General features: G+C 36.3%; 1 protein-coding gene across 5 annotated transcripts; it reads right to left on the reverse strand.

The window, feature by feature from the left end:
- Positions 1–1,168: 1,168 nt before the first annotated feature.
- Positions 1,169–17,596, reverse strand: LOC132636251 (zinc finger CCCH domain-containing protein 37-like). Of its 5 annotated transcripts, none has more exons than XM_060353006.1 (12): positions 17,173–17,594; positions 15,558–15,805; positions 9,804–9,857; positions 9,650–9,727; positions 9,502–9,570; positions 9,185–9,394; positions 8,576–8,613; positions 8,392–8,438; positions 7,875–7,987; positions 7,738–7,791; positions 2,143–2,286; positions 1,169–1,580 (listed from the first exon to the last, which is right to left on the reverse strand). In XM_060353006.1, exons 1-12 carry the CDS (start codon positions 17,522–17,524, stop codon positions 1,410–1,412), a joined length of 1,578 nt encoding a protein of 525 aa, XP_060208989.1. In that variant the 5' UTR covers positions 17,525–17,594; the 3' UTR covers positions 1,169–1,409. The 5 variants fall into 5 exon arrangements, with proteins under 5 accessions (XP_060208989.1, XP_060208988.1, XP_060208990.1 ...); XM_060353005.1 differs by having other exon boundaries at positions 7,875–7,990; XM_060353007.1 differs by having other exon boundaries at positions 7,875–7,990; positions 9,502–9,563; positions 9,649–9,727.
- Between the last annotated feature and the right edge of the window lie 240 nt (positions 17,597–17,836).

A 17,836-nucleotide genomic window follows, 5' to 3' on the forward strand; every position in this document is an offset into this window, starting at 1 on the left:
ACTAAAGTTATTGAATGCAATTCACTCCGAAAATACTTATGTGCGATGAGGCAAATAAAAGCAAAAGAATTCGATTGACTCAAATGTTCTGTCAAATGTTACTCCTATATGATGCAACTAACAGTACTTCTCTAATTTTCTTGGATCTGAGGTGTAATTCATAATATTTTATGTGATGTTCATCGTACAATATTGGGAAAAGGGTCAAAAATGGCCCTCTGGCCTCTGCTTTGAAAAAAGAACTAAAAATACTCTCCGTTACAAATTTGGGTCAAAATTACCCCTCCGCCATTAAAGTTTTCAAATATACTCCTATCTTAACGGAAATTCCCAAATCCCCCAAAATAACTCGATTTTATTTTAAACCTGCTCCATTTAAACCCGACCAGACTACATAAAAAACTCATATGCGACCAACTTGTTCCCGAGTCCTACATTTGGAGCCACTAGGCACAAGAGCAGGAAATCCATATGCGTTTTTTTATTTAGTTAAATCAGGTTTAAAAATAAAATCGAGTTATGTTGGGAATTTTCATTAAGACAGAGATATATTTGAAAACTTGAATGATGAGAAGAATATTTTTGACCCAAATTTGTAATGGAGGATATTTTTAACCCTTTTACCAAAGTAGAGGGACATTTTTGACCTTTTTCCCTGCAATATTTTATGCTGGTAGCTTTTCGTTGACCTTTCTTGCCTGTGGTCGGAAGTCAGGATGTCATTGGGAATTTCTGCGACTAGTCTTTTCCATCTTTTATTTCTCTAACCTTCCTGTGTCCCTCACCCTGAGTTTCTTTTCTTCCTTCATTTTTTTTTTTTTTTTTATCTTTATCATTTTTCAATATTATTGCACATGCGCATGTCCTTAGCCTCCTTTGTCCTTTGATTCAACCCTTACCAATTCAGCTATTCTAGTCTACTTGGTGCTTTACTGTCTTCACAAATTTGAAAAGGCGTAAAGTAATAAATCTGAACAGGGAAAAAGATATGAGTGCACCAAAAAGAATTAAGATGGTGCTCTGTTACTACCGCGTGCCGTTTGCTTCGCAGTTTTTTCCGGAGGTCTACAGCAAATCTGATTATAGAAAAATATTAACTTTTAGTCAGTTTGGTGGGGTTCTGGAGTGTGGAGTGTGTCAAAATGCAGATGCAGAGAGCATAACATGCTCCTTTAAGATGGGTTGTATTTAAATTTTTCAGGTTCTGAAGAGGTACAACTAAAAGCATACCATTGAAAAAACAACTTTCATCAAGTTGTGGTGTAAACGAGAAACTGTGTTACAACTCTAGAAGAATGTTCAGAACTCATCCTGCAAAACTATGCATTACAAGTGTGCTATAATAATGGTAAAACAGAAATGATAATTGAGAAAGATGTGACTACGAGAATGGCCTTTCAGCTATAACCTTACTGCTGCTGTTCATTCACACCAACATTATCTTCTCCCTCAACAGACAACGACGCCCCCTGGGACGTTGCCATACCCAAGAGCTCTCCAGGTGGTGGATGATCAAACTTGCATGTCGCCCCATACTTGCACATTCCAGTCTTCATGTAGTATGGACAGTGTACAGCACCCTGCCAGTATTATTGTGGAAAAATTAAAGAAAATATCATGGAATTAAAGGGATTTGCATTTCTAACAGACCGAGTGAATGAGAAAAGACAAGATTGAGATCCAATAATAACAGCCATTAACTAAGTTGAAGGATTAAATTATATGCCAGGGCAACTAAAGTTGAGAATTGAGAGGGGGATAAAATAAATTGCAAACTTACACATATGTATAGTGCTAAGGTATTCTGTGAGGGTTTTCAGTGATTTCAAACACACAACCATTGGCTGAAGCCACCAAATACACAACTAATACCTGTAACCAAATGCACTGGTGGTGGAAGTCTATATTTTTTGGTGGTACTCATACATCTGTCATAACTTATTATAAACAGCTGTATCCACTTTATAGTATTATCGTGTTATTTCCAGGAGCAAATGAATATCTAATTAACAGTGTTTTTTAGAGGTTGTCAAACACCACCAAGAAAAATCAAATTATCAGAAAACTTGTATAATGCTGCAAAATACTTCTCAACCAGAAAATGGACATGTCATATCTAAGGTCTAGAAAGATTAAATATACCTCCCTCCTTGGTAGACCAGCAAGAGTAAGCTTAACATTTGGCTGCTGTACATCCTTTGTTGACACTACGGGTGCTGAACGATCAAGAGGGTGATGAAACCTGCATCTTTCACCATACTTGCATTCCCCGGTTTTCATATAGAACTGATGTAAAACATAACAGACCAAGCAAGATGTGAAAAAGAAAGATAGTGAATGACAAGATCCAATTTTATTAAGAATATCTGAAGAGTAATTATGACAATAATAGTACGGAAACTAGAACGAGAATTCGTTCAGCACTACATGCAGCTCCCTATACTACTATCTAATGTGTGTGTATACTTAAGAATGCATGCATGTCAACTTTTAAAAGGGCATACTGGGGGCCCAATAATATGCACTTCTTTAAGAAGTAAATTGAATAAATTTTGATTTCAACAAGAGATAAGAACTACAAACAATGCTACATGTGAGAAATAAGGGAGGAAAAGTATTATCGAATTGTGCTGAGCCCTATTTATACACATTACATTACAATCTTTTTCCACATACACCTACAATCCTATTCCTATTCCTATTCTAACACTCACCCTCAAGCTGGTGCATACAAGTCATATGTACTGGGCTTGTTAAAGATGAAACTAATACGAGGACCAGTGAGGGACTTGGTGAAATATTTGCAAGTTGATCACTCGACTTCACAAATTTTGTAACAATTTCTCATGAGTATCTTTTCTCTGACAAAGTGAGAGTCAATCTCAATGTGCTTAGTCCTCTCATGAAATACCAAATTTGAAGGGCCGCTTGGTTATCACGCAAGTTCCATCTAATTGATTTATCCAAATTTTAGTTTTCCGAGCGATTTTAAATCCAAACTAGCTGACAAGTTGCTCCAACCATTGCTCGAGATTGTACTTCTGCACTAGATTGAGCACCACACTCTGCTTCTTACTCTTCCAGAACACCAAATTACTTCTTACTAAACACAATATCCGGATTTAGAACATCTATTAGAAGATGATCCTGCCCAATCAACGTCTATATATCCAACGATCTGCTCATGGCCTCGATCATAGCGTCTGTATATCCAACGATCTGCTCATGGCCTCGATCATCGAAGAGTAGTCCTTTACCAGGATCTTACGTTATATATCGTAGAATGCGGCCTAATGGCTATGGCAGGGAGAATCACTCACATGAAAAGAAATGTCAGGTCTAGTCACTGCGAGATAATTCAATTTACCAACCCGTCGCTTAATTCTTCCAAGATCACTGAGTGGCTCCCCTGTCTTGGCAGAAGTTTAGCATTCGGATCCATATAAGTGTCATGGGTCTACATCCCGTCATTTGTCTCCTCAAGAATGTCTAACATACTTGCATTGCGAAATAACAATACCTGTTTGGACTAAGCAACCTCAATACCTAGAAAATACTTCAGTCTGTCGAGGTCTTAGTCTGAAAGAGATGCTGCTTTAAATTAATGAGACTATCCTGATCATTGCCGGTGATAACGATATTGTCAACATAAACCACCAAATAAATACATAGATTTGGATTAGAATGTAATTAAAACACAGAGTAATTAACTTCACTGCAAGTTATGTCAAACTCCTGAATTACTGTGTTGAACTTCCCAAACTAGGCTCGGGGAGACTATTTTAGACCATTGACATACAAGGCTACTAGACTCCCCCTGAGCAACAAAACCAGATGGTTACTCCATATAGACTTCTTCCTCAAGGTCACCATGTAGAAAAGCATTCTTAATGTCCAACTGATGAGGAGGCCAATGACGAACAAGAACCATGGATAGGAAAAGGCGGACAAATGCTAAAACACATGAGAGAAAGTACCACTGCAATTAAGCCCAAATATCTGAGCATACCCTTTAGCAACAAGGCAAGCCTTAAGCCGATAACTTGACCGTCGGGCCAACTTTGAGTGCATAAACATGACAACCAACAATAGATTTGCCTGAAGAAAGAGAAACAAGACTCCCAAGTACCCCTCGCATGTAAAGCGGACATCAGGTCAATCATAAGTCATAACTTGCCCTCATCCTGAATGAGAAAGTGTTTCACCTGTAGACCTAGGAAATAGAGGACAAAGATGATACAAAGGCATAATAGGTGATGATAGGCAGTGATAACTTAAAAAAAAGTATAATGGGGGTTAGCATTACAAGTGAATCGTACACATTTTCAAAGTGCAATATATTGACTAGGAAGAGACAAGTCCGCAGTAGGTGCAGGGCCCGATGCATGACATGAATCAGCTAGACCTTATGCTAGATGCGAACAATGATGATAAGTCAGGAGCGGCAGAGCACTATGGCCAAAGATGTAGAAGTAACCATAGATTCCTCAAAAGTCGGTATAGGTAAGACCTCAGAGATACCAGAAGATGTAAAGGTCAAGACTCAAAAAATGTGATATCGGCTGACATTAGATACCAATGAAGATCAGGTGAGTAGCAACTATACCCTTTTTCAACCCGAGAATAACCAAGAAAGACATATTTGCGAGCACGGGCGGCTAATTTATCTTTCCAGTGCTAAGTTATGAACAAAAACATAATCTCCCAAAGACATAAGGGCAAGAGAATATAGAGATGGCTGAGGAGACAATACGGAACAAGGAATCTGAGATGGAAGATGAGGGCATTCGATTAATTAAATAACAAGACATGAGGACTGCATCGCCCCAAAAATGCAGCAGAACATGAGATTTAATGATAAGAGTGTGAGCAGTCTCAATGAGATGCCTATTCTTCCTTTCTGCTACCCGTTCTGCTGAGGGGTGTAAGGACAAAATGTCTGATGAATAATTCCTTCTTGAGTCATAAATTACGGTAACTGGGAGGATAAGTATTCTAAGGCATTATCACAATGAAAAGTACAAACAGAATCACCAAATTGATTTTGTATTTCAACACAAGAACTCTTGAATATAGAAGATAACTCATAACGATCTTTCATTAATAAAATCCAAATACATCTTGAATACTCATCAATGAAATTAACAAAAAAAAAAACGAAATTCTAAGGTTGAACCGACTCTACTAGGACCCCAAATATCAAAATGAATTATCAAAATGAATTGATGAAAAAACAGACTCTGCAGGGCTCTCAGCACTACTTGAAAAGGTAGGACGGATGTGTTTTCCAAGTTGACACGACTCACAATCTAATGTGGATAGACTAGACAAAATAGGCACCATCTTCTGTAGCCTGAATAAACTTAAATGTCCCAAACATCTATGAATTAGGTTCGGAGGATCTATAACAGGGAATGTTATTGCGGAATTAGAAGAGGTAAGATAGAAGAGGCCTTGTAATTCTTGCTCTGCGCCAATCATTTGTTCGGTACTGTGGTCTTGCATAACAAAAGAATCATCAAGAAATATTATAGCACAATTTAGGGCACACGTCAAACGACTGATAGATTCAAGATTAAAAGGACAACAAGGGACATAAAGAACAGAGTTTAGAATGACGGAGGATAGGGGATTAGCTTGTCCAACTCCTTTTGGTTTTGTTTGGATCCCATTGGCTAAACAGAAGAAAGAGTGAATAAATAATATTTGACAAAAGTGATTTGTTACCAGAATTTATAGTCAGAGCTCGAGTCCATGACCCACGGTCCAAGGGTACTAGACTGTGAAACACAAGCAAAAGAATTACCAGCAACAGAAGTATTAGACTGAGAACCCGAGGCTATTTGTGGATTATGCTTACTTGCTCAATACTGAAGGAACTCAGTATATTCATTCTATTCCCCTTCAGCTATAGAAAACCCCTAATTACATGCAGTGTTAGAGCAACATGAGCATTCTTGCGTGGTCGACGATGCAGAGAATACTATACGTCGAGAATGTGTCCAAGCCTATGACAATAACTACACTTAGGTCGAGATCTTCCAAAACGACCTCTTTGTCAATTCTCCGTGAACTGAGATGTTCGATTTTCTATGGTTTGAGATGCGAACAGAGTAGTCAACGGTTGGTAATGAGACCACTGTGTGATTCAGAGGCGCGGCAAGGCAAAGTAAGCAATAGTTCATCAATTATAAGAACCGTAAGACTAGTCAAAATCTTAGCACGCACCGAATCAAGGTCAGTAAGAAGTCCAGCAAGTGTAAGAACTTGAAACAACGTTTGTCTTTGCTCCTGTTGTTTTTCATCGTTTGCAGTGACTAGCATCGACTTCTCAAATTCCTCTATGACTACATGTACTTGTCCCAAGTAAGTAGATATATCTGATTCCTGTTTCTTTAAGTTAAGTCATCTGAGATATCACATCATAAAGGTGAGATGTCATTAGTGTATAAAGCGCGAGCCTTTTCCCAAACTGAATAACATGTCTGGAATGGGTGAAACAAGGGCATTGACTTGGAATCAATAGATCTCCACAGGAGACTACATAATTGAGCATCAACCTTCTCCGACTGTGCTTTGGCCTTTTCATCTACCTCACTAGCCTTTGCCTTTTCATCTACCTCGCTAGCTTTTAGCATTAAGTGATCTTGAACACCTTGACCCTTGCACCACAATTCAACAGAGGAAGCCCAAGCTAAATAGTTTGAACTCCCCATTAACAATTCTGAAGTAATCTAGGGCTTCAACTTCCAATTCCCGTATTTTTGGAGTCAAAAATATCAGAAGCAATCGACATTTTGTTGCACTGAAAAGACTTCTAGCCAAAATTTTACAAACCTGACTGAGATGTTGACCAGGAAGCAAAAGCTCAGTGAACAACCCAAAAAAGAATACTGTTATGAGAAGACTTGCTGAAAACAGTGGAGAAATCTGGAAAAGAAAATACTGTTTCGCTGGAAAACAATGCTGGAGGCGCCGGATTAGGGTTCTGGTGATCAGAAAATTTTGAAAACAGTAGGGTAGAAGAAGAATATATAGGCGACTCCAAGAAGAGAAAAAACCTGGAAAAAAATGCTGGAAGTGGTCTCACGCGCCGGCGCGTGGGACAGACGAGTCACCGGAACTGATGGTGCGTGGGGGCGCATGGGTGATAGTCTGCCCGAGCAGCTGACTGGGATTTTCTCGCCTGAAACTGATCTACGTTGTGATGGTGTCGGATTCTGCACATCACTACCGGATAGAGATTGTGAAGCGAGCAGCCACCCGAAAAATTATGGGCGGTGGTGATTTTTCTACCAGAACTTCGCTGGAATATTACACAGCGGATATTTCCTCACTAGTGCTTTGATACCACATGAGAAATAAAGGAGAAGTGTTATTGAACTGTGTATCTACATAGATACTACATTACAATCCTTTTCCACATAGGATACTACATACATCCTATTCCTACTCCTAATATAACACTATATATATAGTGTTAGATTAGGAGTAGGAATAGGATGTATACTAATATATATATATATATACATGCCTCGAAAACTCAAGATATACAGCTCCAAAGCCAATTAAGAGAGACCTCTTGATTGGGGGACAACATAAAAGTTCATTCAAAGACTGATAAATAACAGATTACGGTTCATAGTCCAAGACCCAAAAGAATGTCACATGCATGCCGCTTGAGAATAGTAATTCACAGGTCAATCAAGTATGCCTAAGAAAAAAGTAGGGACTCACATCGCATTCAATTTCACCAGGTCGTTGTGGATAGACAGGTGGAAGCAACCCGAGCTGCAGTGTTGAAAATAAACAATACTTTCAGTAACACGTTCCAAAGCTTTTTAGAGAAAATACAAACTGACAATTGATAATACCATTGTCTGAGTCAGTCTTGGATCTAAACTTTGCAAGAGAGAGGCAGCTGGATTAACCATTCCAATATTCCAGTGTGTTGCAGGAGAGGCTACAAGGGCAGGACCAATAGCAGCTGCTGGAGGATGAAAATGCAAAAGTAAAAGAGAATTAGTAGTTAACTCTAGGCATTGAATTTATTATGATAAGTATTTGAGTAATAAGCTTCCAGCTGAACTTTCCACTTATAGGTCTTCTGCAGCAATCCCTTTATATTATCAGTTTCCAAGATACATTGCCAAACTGGCTTTATAAATTATTTCTGAGAACATAATACACTCTCTAATCACAAAAATTCACATGATAAAGTAGTGTGCTAACATGAGATTAAATTCAACAGATAATGTACTTCACACATAATCATGTATCAGAACAAAACCTAGAAAACTCAAAACAAACAGAAGGCCAAAAGAAAGCTTAAGAGAGACTGAAGAAAAATATTCTAGTGATGTTTCAACAGAGCTTTATTAACATCCTTACCATTTCTTTCAGGATGGTTGTAACGGCAAGTGCCTCCATACTTGCAGCTGTTTGATATTTTTTTGAGGAAAAAAAAAAAGGACGCGTTATAAACCAATGAACAGTCCAACCTTTTGAGTATTTAAACTGTTAGCAGAAGAACAAATAGTAAATCTTCCAAATTCACCATCAAAAACAGAATTACCTGCCAGTTTTTAGGTAGAAAGGACAATCAACTTCACCCTGTAAAAGATAAAAACCAGAAGAATGAACTACTTCCTGTGGGTCTCTGAAAACACACCTCTTACAACATCTTATTAGGCTTAACAAAAACAGCCAGCCTCAAGAAGATAAAGTTATGGTTAATAATCTTACTACATCAAAAAAAATCATGGTACATTTTTTTTTTTTTTGAAATTGGTAAATATATATAAAATTAAAAAAATCATGGTATTTAAGGCTGAAAAATCCAATTCTCTTCTGAATTCTCTTCCTAGAGGTTAGGATCTCTATTTTCTAATTTTCTTCGCACAAAAAAAAAAACTCAATTTGCTAATTTCTCCCAAAAGAAGTAACCAGACAAATTATGGTACCAGGATTGAAATATATCATAATTCTTTTCCTATACTAACATTATGTTAATAATTGTCAAATAAAGTAGAACAAAACAGCAGTCTATTGATAGTCATCCTGTGACAGCACAAAAGGCAGGGACGAAAAGAAAAGGCGAACTGAAAGAGGAAAACAAAGCACAAAAGAAACACGTAATGCATTCTTACTCATCCAAATGTAAAAGACAAAATCTATGAAATACCGGTCTAACTGGAAGGCCTTTGGAGTTGTGCAATAAAGCTGGAACAGAAAGCGGCTTGACTAGATTCACATCCTGAGCCATCTCATTAATAGCTGATCCAGGCTTCCCCGCAGAGCCATTTTCTTGCTTGGGAGATGGCACTTGTATATCTCTAGGATGGTGAAACTTGCAGGTAGCACCAAATTTACATGTTCCCGTCTTCATGTAAAACTGCCACATTATGATTTGAGTAACTATGAACCAGCTACACATTATATGCATACTTACACAATCTTAAGTAACAATTAGTGCCCCAATGAGCAAAAACATTCTCATACCGTGCATGATGGTTCAGAAGGTCTCTCAGGTAAGTCAGAAACATCAGAATTCTGTGTAGCACCTTGAGACTGAAGCCGAATTAACAGTTGAAAGAAATGAAAATTTATCTTCATACGAAGTAAATAAAAATTGAGCCTGTGAACCTACCAATTGAGCTGTGTTATCCTTGGGGTGGTTAAATTTGCACCTATTACCGAACTTGCATTTTTGAGTCTTCATAAAATACTGGAAACATGTCAACATACAATTAGGCATATTAACAGCACGCACAGTCACAAACTCATCAAAAAGTTTTTCTTACTGGACAATCAGGCTCTCCAGGTCTTTCAGGAGGAGATTCAGTTGTAACTGGAACCTGCATAGATAAGTGGAAGATAACAGCAAGAAACATACAATGTGATCACAAATATTACAGGCAAATGGGTGCTAATATGAAACAGTTTCAAAGGATCTTCCACCAAACAAAAGTGCAACAACTTCAACTTTCCACAGGCAATGGGAGTCTATGATAATGCAATTAATGTTAATAACTGTCAAAAGTGAAATGCATCAGCCCTGCATAAGGCCAACAGCTCTCCCTGCACTCTATATATCAGCTAGAAGGAATACATCCTTTGGCCTCTGAATCTGTAGCAACTAGCAAGCTTCAAGTGCTAGTCTAGGGTTAGTTTGGGACTATGTCAAAACCTCAAAAAGTTTTATATTATCATAATTTGACTAGCAATTGATGAGCATAAGAGTATCGAGCATGAATTTTGAAACTAGTGGGAAAGAGAGAATCAGCTACCATGTAAATTTGGCATCTTTAACTGTAAGAAAGTATACAAGGTATAAAGATAAAATATCAACAACTAAATAGAGAAGTAGAAAACAGGTCATTTCATGAATTGGAAGAATTTTGAGAATGCCCAAAAGTGAAATCACAACATAAAGAAAGAGAAAGAACGACTTTTGAAGCTTGTGGTCTAAACCAAATGATAGACATTTGTGCGGCTATAAATGATCTTATCAAGAATAAACTGGGAAGTTCAAAATTGGATCATTTCTAAATATAGGAAGGTGTCATTCTTTTTGGAACAGACTACTAAAAAGGATGTTGCAGATAAAATGGGACAACAGGGGTAGGAAATTAACATGTTATAATAGATAAAGGCCTAGACACACAAAGACACGTTTTTTTTTTTTTTTGTCAAGTTTAGTTACAAATCCTTGTCCACTAAAATACCACTTTGAGGTTGGAAGGAAAGAAAGACATAGCAACCAAACGAACTTGCAAATACATAACTAATGTCTCCAACACCAACAAGGAAAAAGCACAAACTATGGGTAGCATGTCAAAGATTTAAAAATACGAACTAGACGGATAGAATTTCAATAATTCTGTCTCATAATGTTTAAATTGTCCTTCACCGATAGGCAAAACAACAAAGAAAAACGAAGTTATGAGTGCTTGCTAAAGCAAAACACCATAAACTTTTAAAGAAGAGATTAAACTTGATAGCCAGATTTCATAAACGACAAGGAGTTAATTCACACTTTGGATTTAGGTGCATCAAGATATTATGTATTCATCTAATTTTGAAAACATTAATAGTAAAGTGTAATGTAGGATTGTGAGCTCTCTTAAGTTGTAACTACTTTGTAAATTATCTAATACTCATTTGTGCTCTATTGCCAAAAAACATGGACTATCTAAAGGAAAGATATTAACAATGAGTCAAGCTTTTGTCAGTTGAAACTGCCCACACAGAAAAACGAGACTCGAAAGCCTTGAACCATAAAACTTCTAATCGGAATTATACCACCAAAATCTTAATGATGTTTTCTTAATGAGAAAGATTTATCAATAAAACAAAAAGAACTACAACTATGGAGGACCAGATAATGTTGTCTTGCAACCAATACAAAATTTTCAACGAGTGCCCTATAATCGCTTTAGAAAACAATTAATACAGAAACAATAAACTAAAATGTTGGAGGATCAGATGTCCCTCTCTCCCAAGTAAAATACAAAATTTAAACAGAGAGGGCAGTTCTAACTTCTATCTCATAAATTTTCTTTTAAATCCAATCTGCGGAACAAAGCATAACTTCCGCCACACTTTGGTGTAAAGCGAACTATGTAGAGGAAGCTGAAACTCTATTGCTCATAAGAAGAATACGGACACATATTTATTTATTCTTTTGGAAACTATAAATATTACTCCAGCATAGCCTTTGTGCTGATGGATAATCTTTACCTTTCTCAAGAAAAGCATAACTACCACCAGACCGAAAAAACAACCCTCAACATGCATATACTTCTAAACTTTGCTAGTGCTCCCAAAGCCATTACAGGGACAAACTCTAGGCTTTTTATGAAATGATATTTTCAATTTTATTTTTATCTTTGATAAGTCAAATATCTAGGCTTTATTAGTGCTAGCAAGCGAAATCACTTTACCAAAAAATAAAGTACGCGCTCAGTTTCATTTTATGAGTCTTAGTTTAACTAGATATGAAGTTTAAGAATGTAAAGAGAACTCTTGAATCTTGGGGTTTACTAAAGATGTTTATAACATACCAAAAATACCATTTGGATCTTATGGTATTAAATATGTCATGCATTTCTATAAGGGAGTGCAAACAAAGGAAAAACAAAAATATATGTAAGATGAGTTAACTAGATATAACTTTAGCTGAATACTCCCTCTGTCCTGAATTTATGTGGCAACGCTTTACTAGGCACAAAGTTTAAGAAAGAAAGCAATACTTTTGAAATTTGTGGTCTAAAACAAATCTTAAGACATCTGTATGGCTACAAATCATTCATTACGCGTGAAAGGGGAATTTTAAAGTTAGTTGTTTCCAATTATAAGGTGACATTCTTCTGGGAGAGACTAAAAAGGAAAGTATGCCATATAAGTTGACAGAGGGAGTATTAGAAAAGTGAAAATCCAGATTAATACAGAGACCTTTTTCCATGGAGGAGGTACAAAGGGTTATTAAATTATTAAAGAGAGACAAGGTACTAGGTCCAGATGGCTTTAATATATTCTTTTTTCCATCAATATTTGACTACAGTCAGGGAAGATGTTTAGAGGGCAGTATATTGGTTTTCGCAAAAAAGCACTTTCACCAGGAGCCTTAATTCAACTCTCACTGCTCTTATTCCTAAGGAGAAAGGGGTCATGGAGGGGAAAGATTTCAGGCCAATTAGCTAATTGGGTAGTATTTACAATATAACTGCAAAGCTAATCGCTAAAAGACTAAAAGCAAGTGATTGGGAAGTTGGTATTAGATAATCAAAACACCTTTGTAAAAGGCAGGCAAATTGTTGATGCTGATATAGTAGCCAATAAATGCTTGGATATCAATCCACGAAGAAGATTAAGGTGTGGCTTGCAAGCTAGATTTGGAAAAGGCATTTGACCAAGTTAATTGGTCATATTTGTCATATCGCAGGAAGCAAATGAATTTTGGTGATACATGGATTGGGTGGATAAAATACTGTACATCCACAGTTCTTCTCAGTTCTGATAAATGGATGTCCTCAGGGATATTTCAAGCCTCACGGGGGATTAAGGCAGGGGAGATCCCTTGTCTACTTATGTGTTCTTGTTGATGATGGAAATTCTCAGCAGAATGCTTCAAAAGCAGAAAATTTGGGATGGATTAGAGGGCTGAAATGTAGAAGAAGTGAGGAAGAAGAACTAACAGTCTTACACATATTTTATGCAGATGATACTCCAATTTTGTATGAACTAGAGAAAGATCAACGTTTACATCTAAAAGGAGTTCTATTAGGCTTTTGAAGTTGTGTCAGGATTAGAGTAAACCTGGCTAAGAGTAAAGTGTTCAGAATTAATGCAGAACATTGCACTGATGATCTGGCACACATTATGAGTTGTAAGCTGGAGCAGCTTCCTACTACTTATTTAGGCCTACCTTTAGGAGCTAAAAAAGAATGACCAGAAGACGTGGCAGGGAGTTTTGAATAGGTGTAGTAATAAATTGGTTCAGTGGAAAAAAACATAACTTGTCATTTAGGGGAAGACTTATACTGGTTAACAATGTGCTAGATGGTATGCCTATTCTTGATGTTTCTAATAAAAGTGCATGCAGCAACGACGAATAATTCAATGCTAAGAAAATACCTTCCTTAGGGTTGATAAGACCATCAAAAGGATCTGGAGGATGATCCCAGCAGCAATTTTTTGGAGTAATTGGAAAGAGAGAAACTGCCGATGTTTTGATGGAATATGCCCATAAGTATCATTAAGGCTAGATTTTTAGTTACTCTTTTCAGTACGCACTTTTTCTCCCCTGTAAACAGTGTGGATATTTTTTTTGGATTTTGTTAGCTCCCTAACTCCAGCACAATAAGGTCTTAGAGGATATCTTTTCCAATTTTTGGTTTACATGTTTTAGTAAAGCTGGCTTCATGTTATTTATTGTTTGAAGCAGTTTTATGTTTAGTTGTAAGCTCTGCATCTTCTTGATGCCATTCTAATGCATTTTAGTTACTTCACCAAAAAAAATAGAATAATAATACATACCTTTGGGATGGTAATGCTGACAGTAAGAAGTTCCATTTGGTTAAATGGCACGACGTGATGAAAGGCAAAAAAGAAGAGAGGGAGTCCGGGAGTAAGAAATTTAAGGTTGCATAACAAAAGCTTATTGGCAAAGGACGCTTGATTAACCTAGGATAATCTACGGAAAAGAGGAATTATGCAATATATGCTATATGTGTGAAGAAGAGTTAGAAACAGTCAATCATGTCCTCATTCATTGCGAAGTGGCAAGACAGTGTTGGGAGATATTCCTTAATATGTATGGTATTAAGTGGGTTATGTCACCAAATGTGAAAGAGTTTGCCGGAGACATGGCAACAAAAAAAGGGCAAAAAGTCAGCAGTCAGTGTGGAGAACAATCCCCCTATGTGTTTTATGGACAATATGGTTTGAGAGAAACAACTGCTTTGAAGAGATAAGACAACATGTATCCAGGCTTAAAATGATTTTTTTTTTTTTTTTGGTGTAAAAGAAATGTTATGGAAAATTTAGAAAAGTACTTTGATTTCCTAGAGGAGATAGGTGATATGTAGTTTATATGTTTCTGGCAGTTGTTGGTCAACAGTCTTGGTACCTTTATTAATAGCACTTTACCTTATTAAAACAAAAATACATCACATTTCATAAAAGCTATTGCTTAATTGACATAGAACCTTACCCGGACAATTTTTATAAGTTAAGACTATTCCACATCAACTTCACGTCCAAAAGAATAAAGAACAAATAAACATCCTAACCCTCATACTCAAGCAATAGTTTACCTTATAGGTAAAACTTGTGTTGTAATACTTGAAAAAAAAAAAAAAAAGTATAGCCCTTCAAGGCAAATATACTAGAAGACTGTCTACCAATTAAATTGTCCCAGCACAATGTGAGCATACCAGCAATATTTTTTCCTCATTACTTGAAGAACTCCCACAGGAGAAAAGAGGTTTCTTATATTCCTTGAAAATGGGGAAAAGATACACAAATAACTCAGTTGAACTAATGCATGTCTAGAAAACTAAAGAAGAACAAGGAGTTATCGGGCTTATGTATCAAAAGAGCAAAAGCTCAATAATGAAAGGGAACAATTAGTATCCTAAAGAGTTCCAGTCCCATGTCAAATTGCTACGCGTGTTAATAGAAACAAGATACTATGAGTACTATTGATGCATAAAGCAAGGAACTACAATAAAAACGATAAGCAAATAATAATAATTATTATTATTATTATTATTATTATTATTATTTGTTATTGTTGTTGTTGTTGTTGAAAATAGCGTTGAATAGCTATAATAGAGAAAGGAAAAAGAAAAAGAGAAGGGAGGAGAGCAAGTATAAAGAAACCATTCCAACTCCAGCTTATTTGACCAGATGCCTTCTGCGGTAACAGCTATTAGGACTTAATATAGATATACATAGGAAAGCAAAATAATACGTTAAGTAAAATAAGAATAACTTATTTGATAATGTATAGTGTTTTATTCTATTAATAATAAATAGCAATAAATGATCACCTCTTTCCAATCTGGGATTCCACCCTCTGGAACCCAAATAGGATGGTCAAACTTGCAGCTTTCTCCAAATTTACAGGTTCTTGTTTGCATATAATGGGCACAGTCCTTCTCTCCAGGCCTCTGGGGATATATAGGCAAATTGCTTGCACTCTCGAATCTAGGTCGCTTGGCTAAAGGATTGGTTGAAAACCAAGCTTCAGCTTGCCCGATTGTATTACGTGCACCCAAAAGTGTCTGATGATACAATGCTATGGTGCGTAATATATACATAAACACAAAAACACAGCATACGTCTGTTATTATACATACAAGTATAGAATTTTATATTTACATAAGATAGTATTGGTAAATATGCGCAAAAAGAAAACAAAGACTTAATACAACTTACAAAAATGTTTTTATGCACTAAAGCATGCGAAAAGAGATATATCAAGATATATATAAATTAAAAAAAGAAAAAGAAAAAATTAGAAATTAGAAATTAGAGGTGTTTGCAAAAGCTTATATACCAGTATGATTCATCCAAAACTTCGGCATTACATTGAATATGTCTAACATATATAGCGCACGATAACAATCTTGGACTTGTACAAAAATTATCTGAAATAATTGTTAAAAGAGTATAGCTATATCTCAAAGCTATACCAAAGGAGCAACTCAAATGCACTGTAAGGCAGCATTGTTCAAGTTAATTCCTGAATAAGTTCTTTTTTGGTCTAATGAATAATATGTAGAAGAGGAAGTTCAGTTAATGGACTTTTGAGGATTACTGTAATTATTTTCTTTCAGTAAGTTATGCTGAGGAATACAAAGTTACCAGTTTCGAAAAACAAAACGAAACTCCTTACAAACTCACAGCCAATATAAACTGCCAACCTATACCTTTCATACTATCGAAATAAAAAATGATACCCCTGCCTCAAAACCAACTCCCCCTACCTTACAATTTCCAGTATAGGAGGCATAAACTCAAAATGAAAATTAAGTCTTCCACTCTCTTCTAAATCTAAGAAAATTCAGCGGACACAAAAAAGGTTAAAAGGACACAACCCTAAGGGGTCGTTTGGTAGGGTGTATAAGATTAGCACTGGTACTAAATTTATTACTACAATGTTTGGTTGCAAATTTAAGTCTGCTACAACTAATATCAATATTACTTAAACACCTTCTATATTAATAGTCTTATACATAATAAACAATGACACTAACACTACCAGTACTATTCTTATTCTAATACACCGAATTCAGTACTATTTAAAAATTATGCAATGCATGTTATTTAATACTCCCTCCGTCCCAATTTAAATGTCTTTCTTTCCTTTTTGGTTTGTCTCGAAAAAAACTTTATTTTTCTATATTTAGTAAGTGAACAATTCAAACATCCTACATGAGAAGTTTAAAAGCACAAGATTCAAAGGACATTTTAGTAAGTTACACACATCTTTAATTTAGGAGCACAAGATTCAAAAGCCTTTTTTATCCGTAAACTTTGCTTAAATTGGTAGGGCAACAAACCAAACCTCGATAAAAAATAATGTCAGCATTACTAATACACCATATTCAGTACTACTCATGAACAAGTACAAGCACAAATTGGATGAATATTGTTCCTTACCATCAGTAGAGGAGCGCTTCAAGGTAGAAAAATAAGAGTTATCAGCAGCAGGTGGTTCCGGTTGAGCAGCAATTGCAACATCAACACCAGGCGGTCCATACAAGGATTGACCTGGAATCCTACTCACAGGAGTAGGCGTATAACTACTATCACTTTGATTATAAAGCACAGTTGGGGATGAGCAGAAGGCATAGCCGGTAGAACCGTAATAATTGGAAGAACCGTATTGTAATGTCGTCTTATTATTATCAGTAGTAGAGAAATGATAGTTGTCCATGGATCTCGTTGCTGTTCTAGCTGCTATTCCGGTGTTGGTGCTGCTAGGGTTATAGCCGTAAAGTTGATTCGCCATCTCTGTAGTAGTACAGATTTCACTGGACTGCCAATTTTGCTCACCAGGAAGGGAAAGCTTTATTAACTTTTCTTTTTTCCTATTTTGGTTCTATTTGTAGGAAAATAATCCTGATATGACCCTAATCTTTTAAAATTGTTCATTGTGGCCTGTTGTTAAAAGCTTCCAATAAAAAAGGGGAAATAACTTTAGTTTGCGGCCCATATAGCTCATTGTATCATCGGTGTATAGATAATGTATCTGTTCTATATAGCTTTATATAAACATTACTTATACTTTGTATATATGTGTATGCTTTATATAAATGCATAT

Source organism: Lycium barbarum, chromosome 4, assembly GCF_019175385.1.
Source record: "Lycium barbarum isolate Lr01 chromosome 4, ASM1917538v2, whole genome shotgun sequence".
Classification (NCBI taxonomy): Eukaryota; Viridiplantae; Streptophyta; class Magnoliopsida; order Solanales; family Solanaceae; genus Lycium; species Lycium barbarum.

Bases quoted from the DNA above. Each gene is read 5' to 3' on its own strand.
- LOC132636251 (XM_060353005.1), bottom strand. From the start codon at position 17,524: ATGGCGAATCAACTTTACGGCTATAACCCTAGCAGCACCAACACCGGA. The intron at 8,614-9,184 runs GTATTTCATAGA...TATCTTTTACAG, and splicing joins AAGGCCTTCCAGTTAGACCG to GGTGAAGTTGATTGTCCTTT. The intron at 2,287-7,737 runs GTGAGTCCCTAC...GTTTTACATCAG, and splicing joins CTGGTGAAATTGAATGCGAT to TTCTATATGAAAACCGGGGA.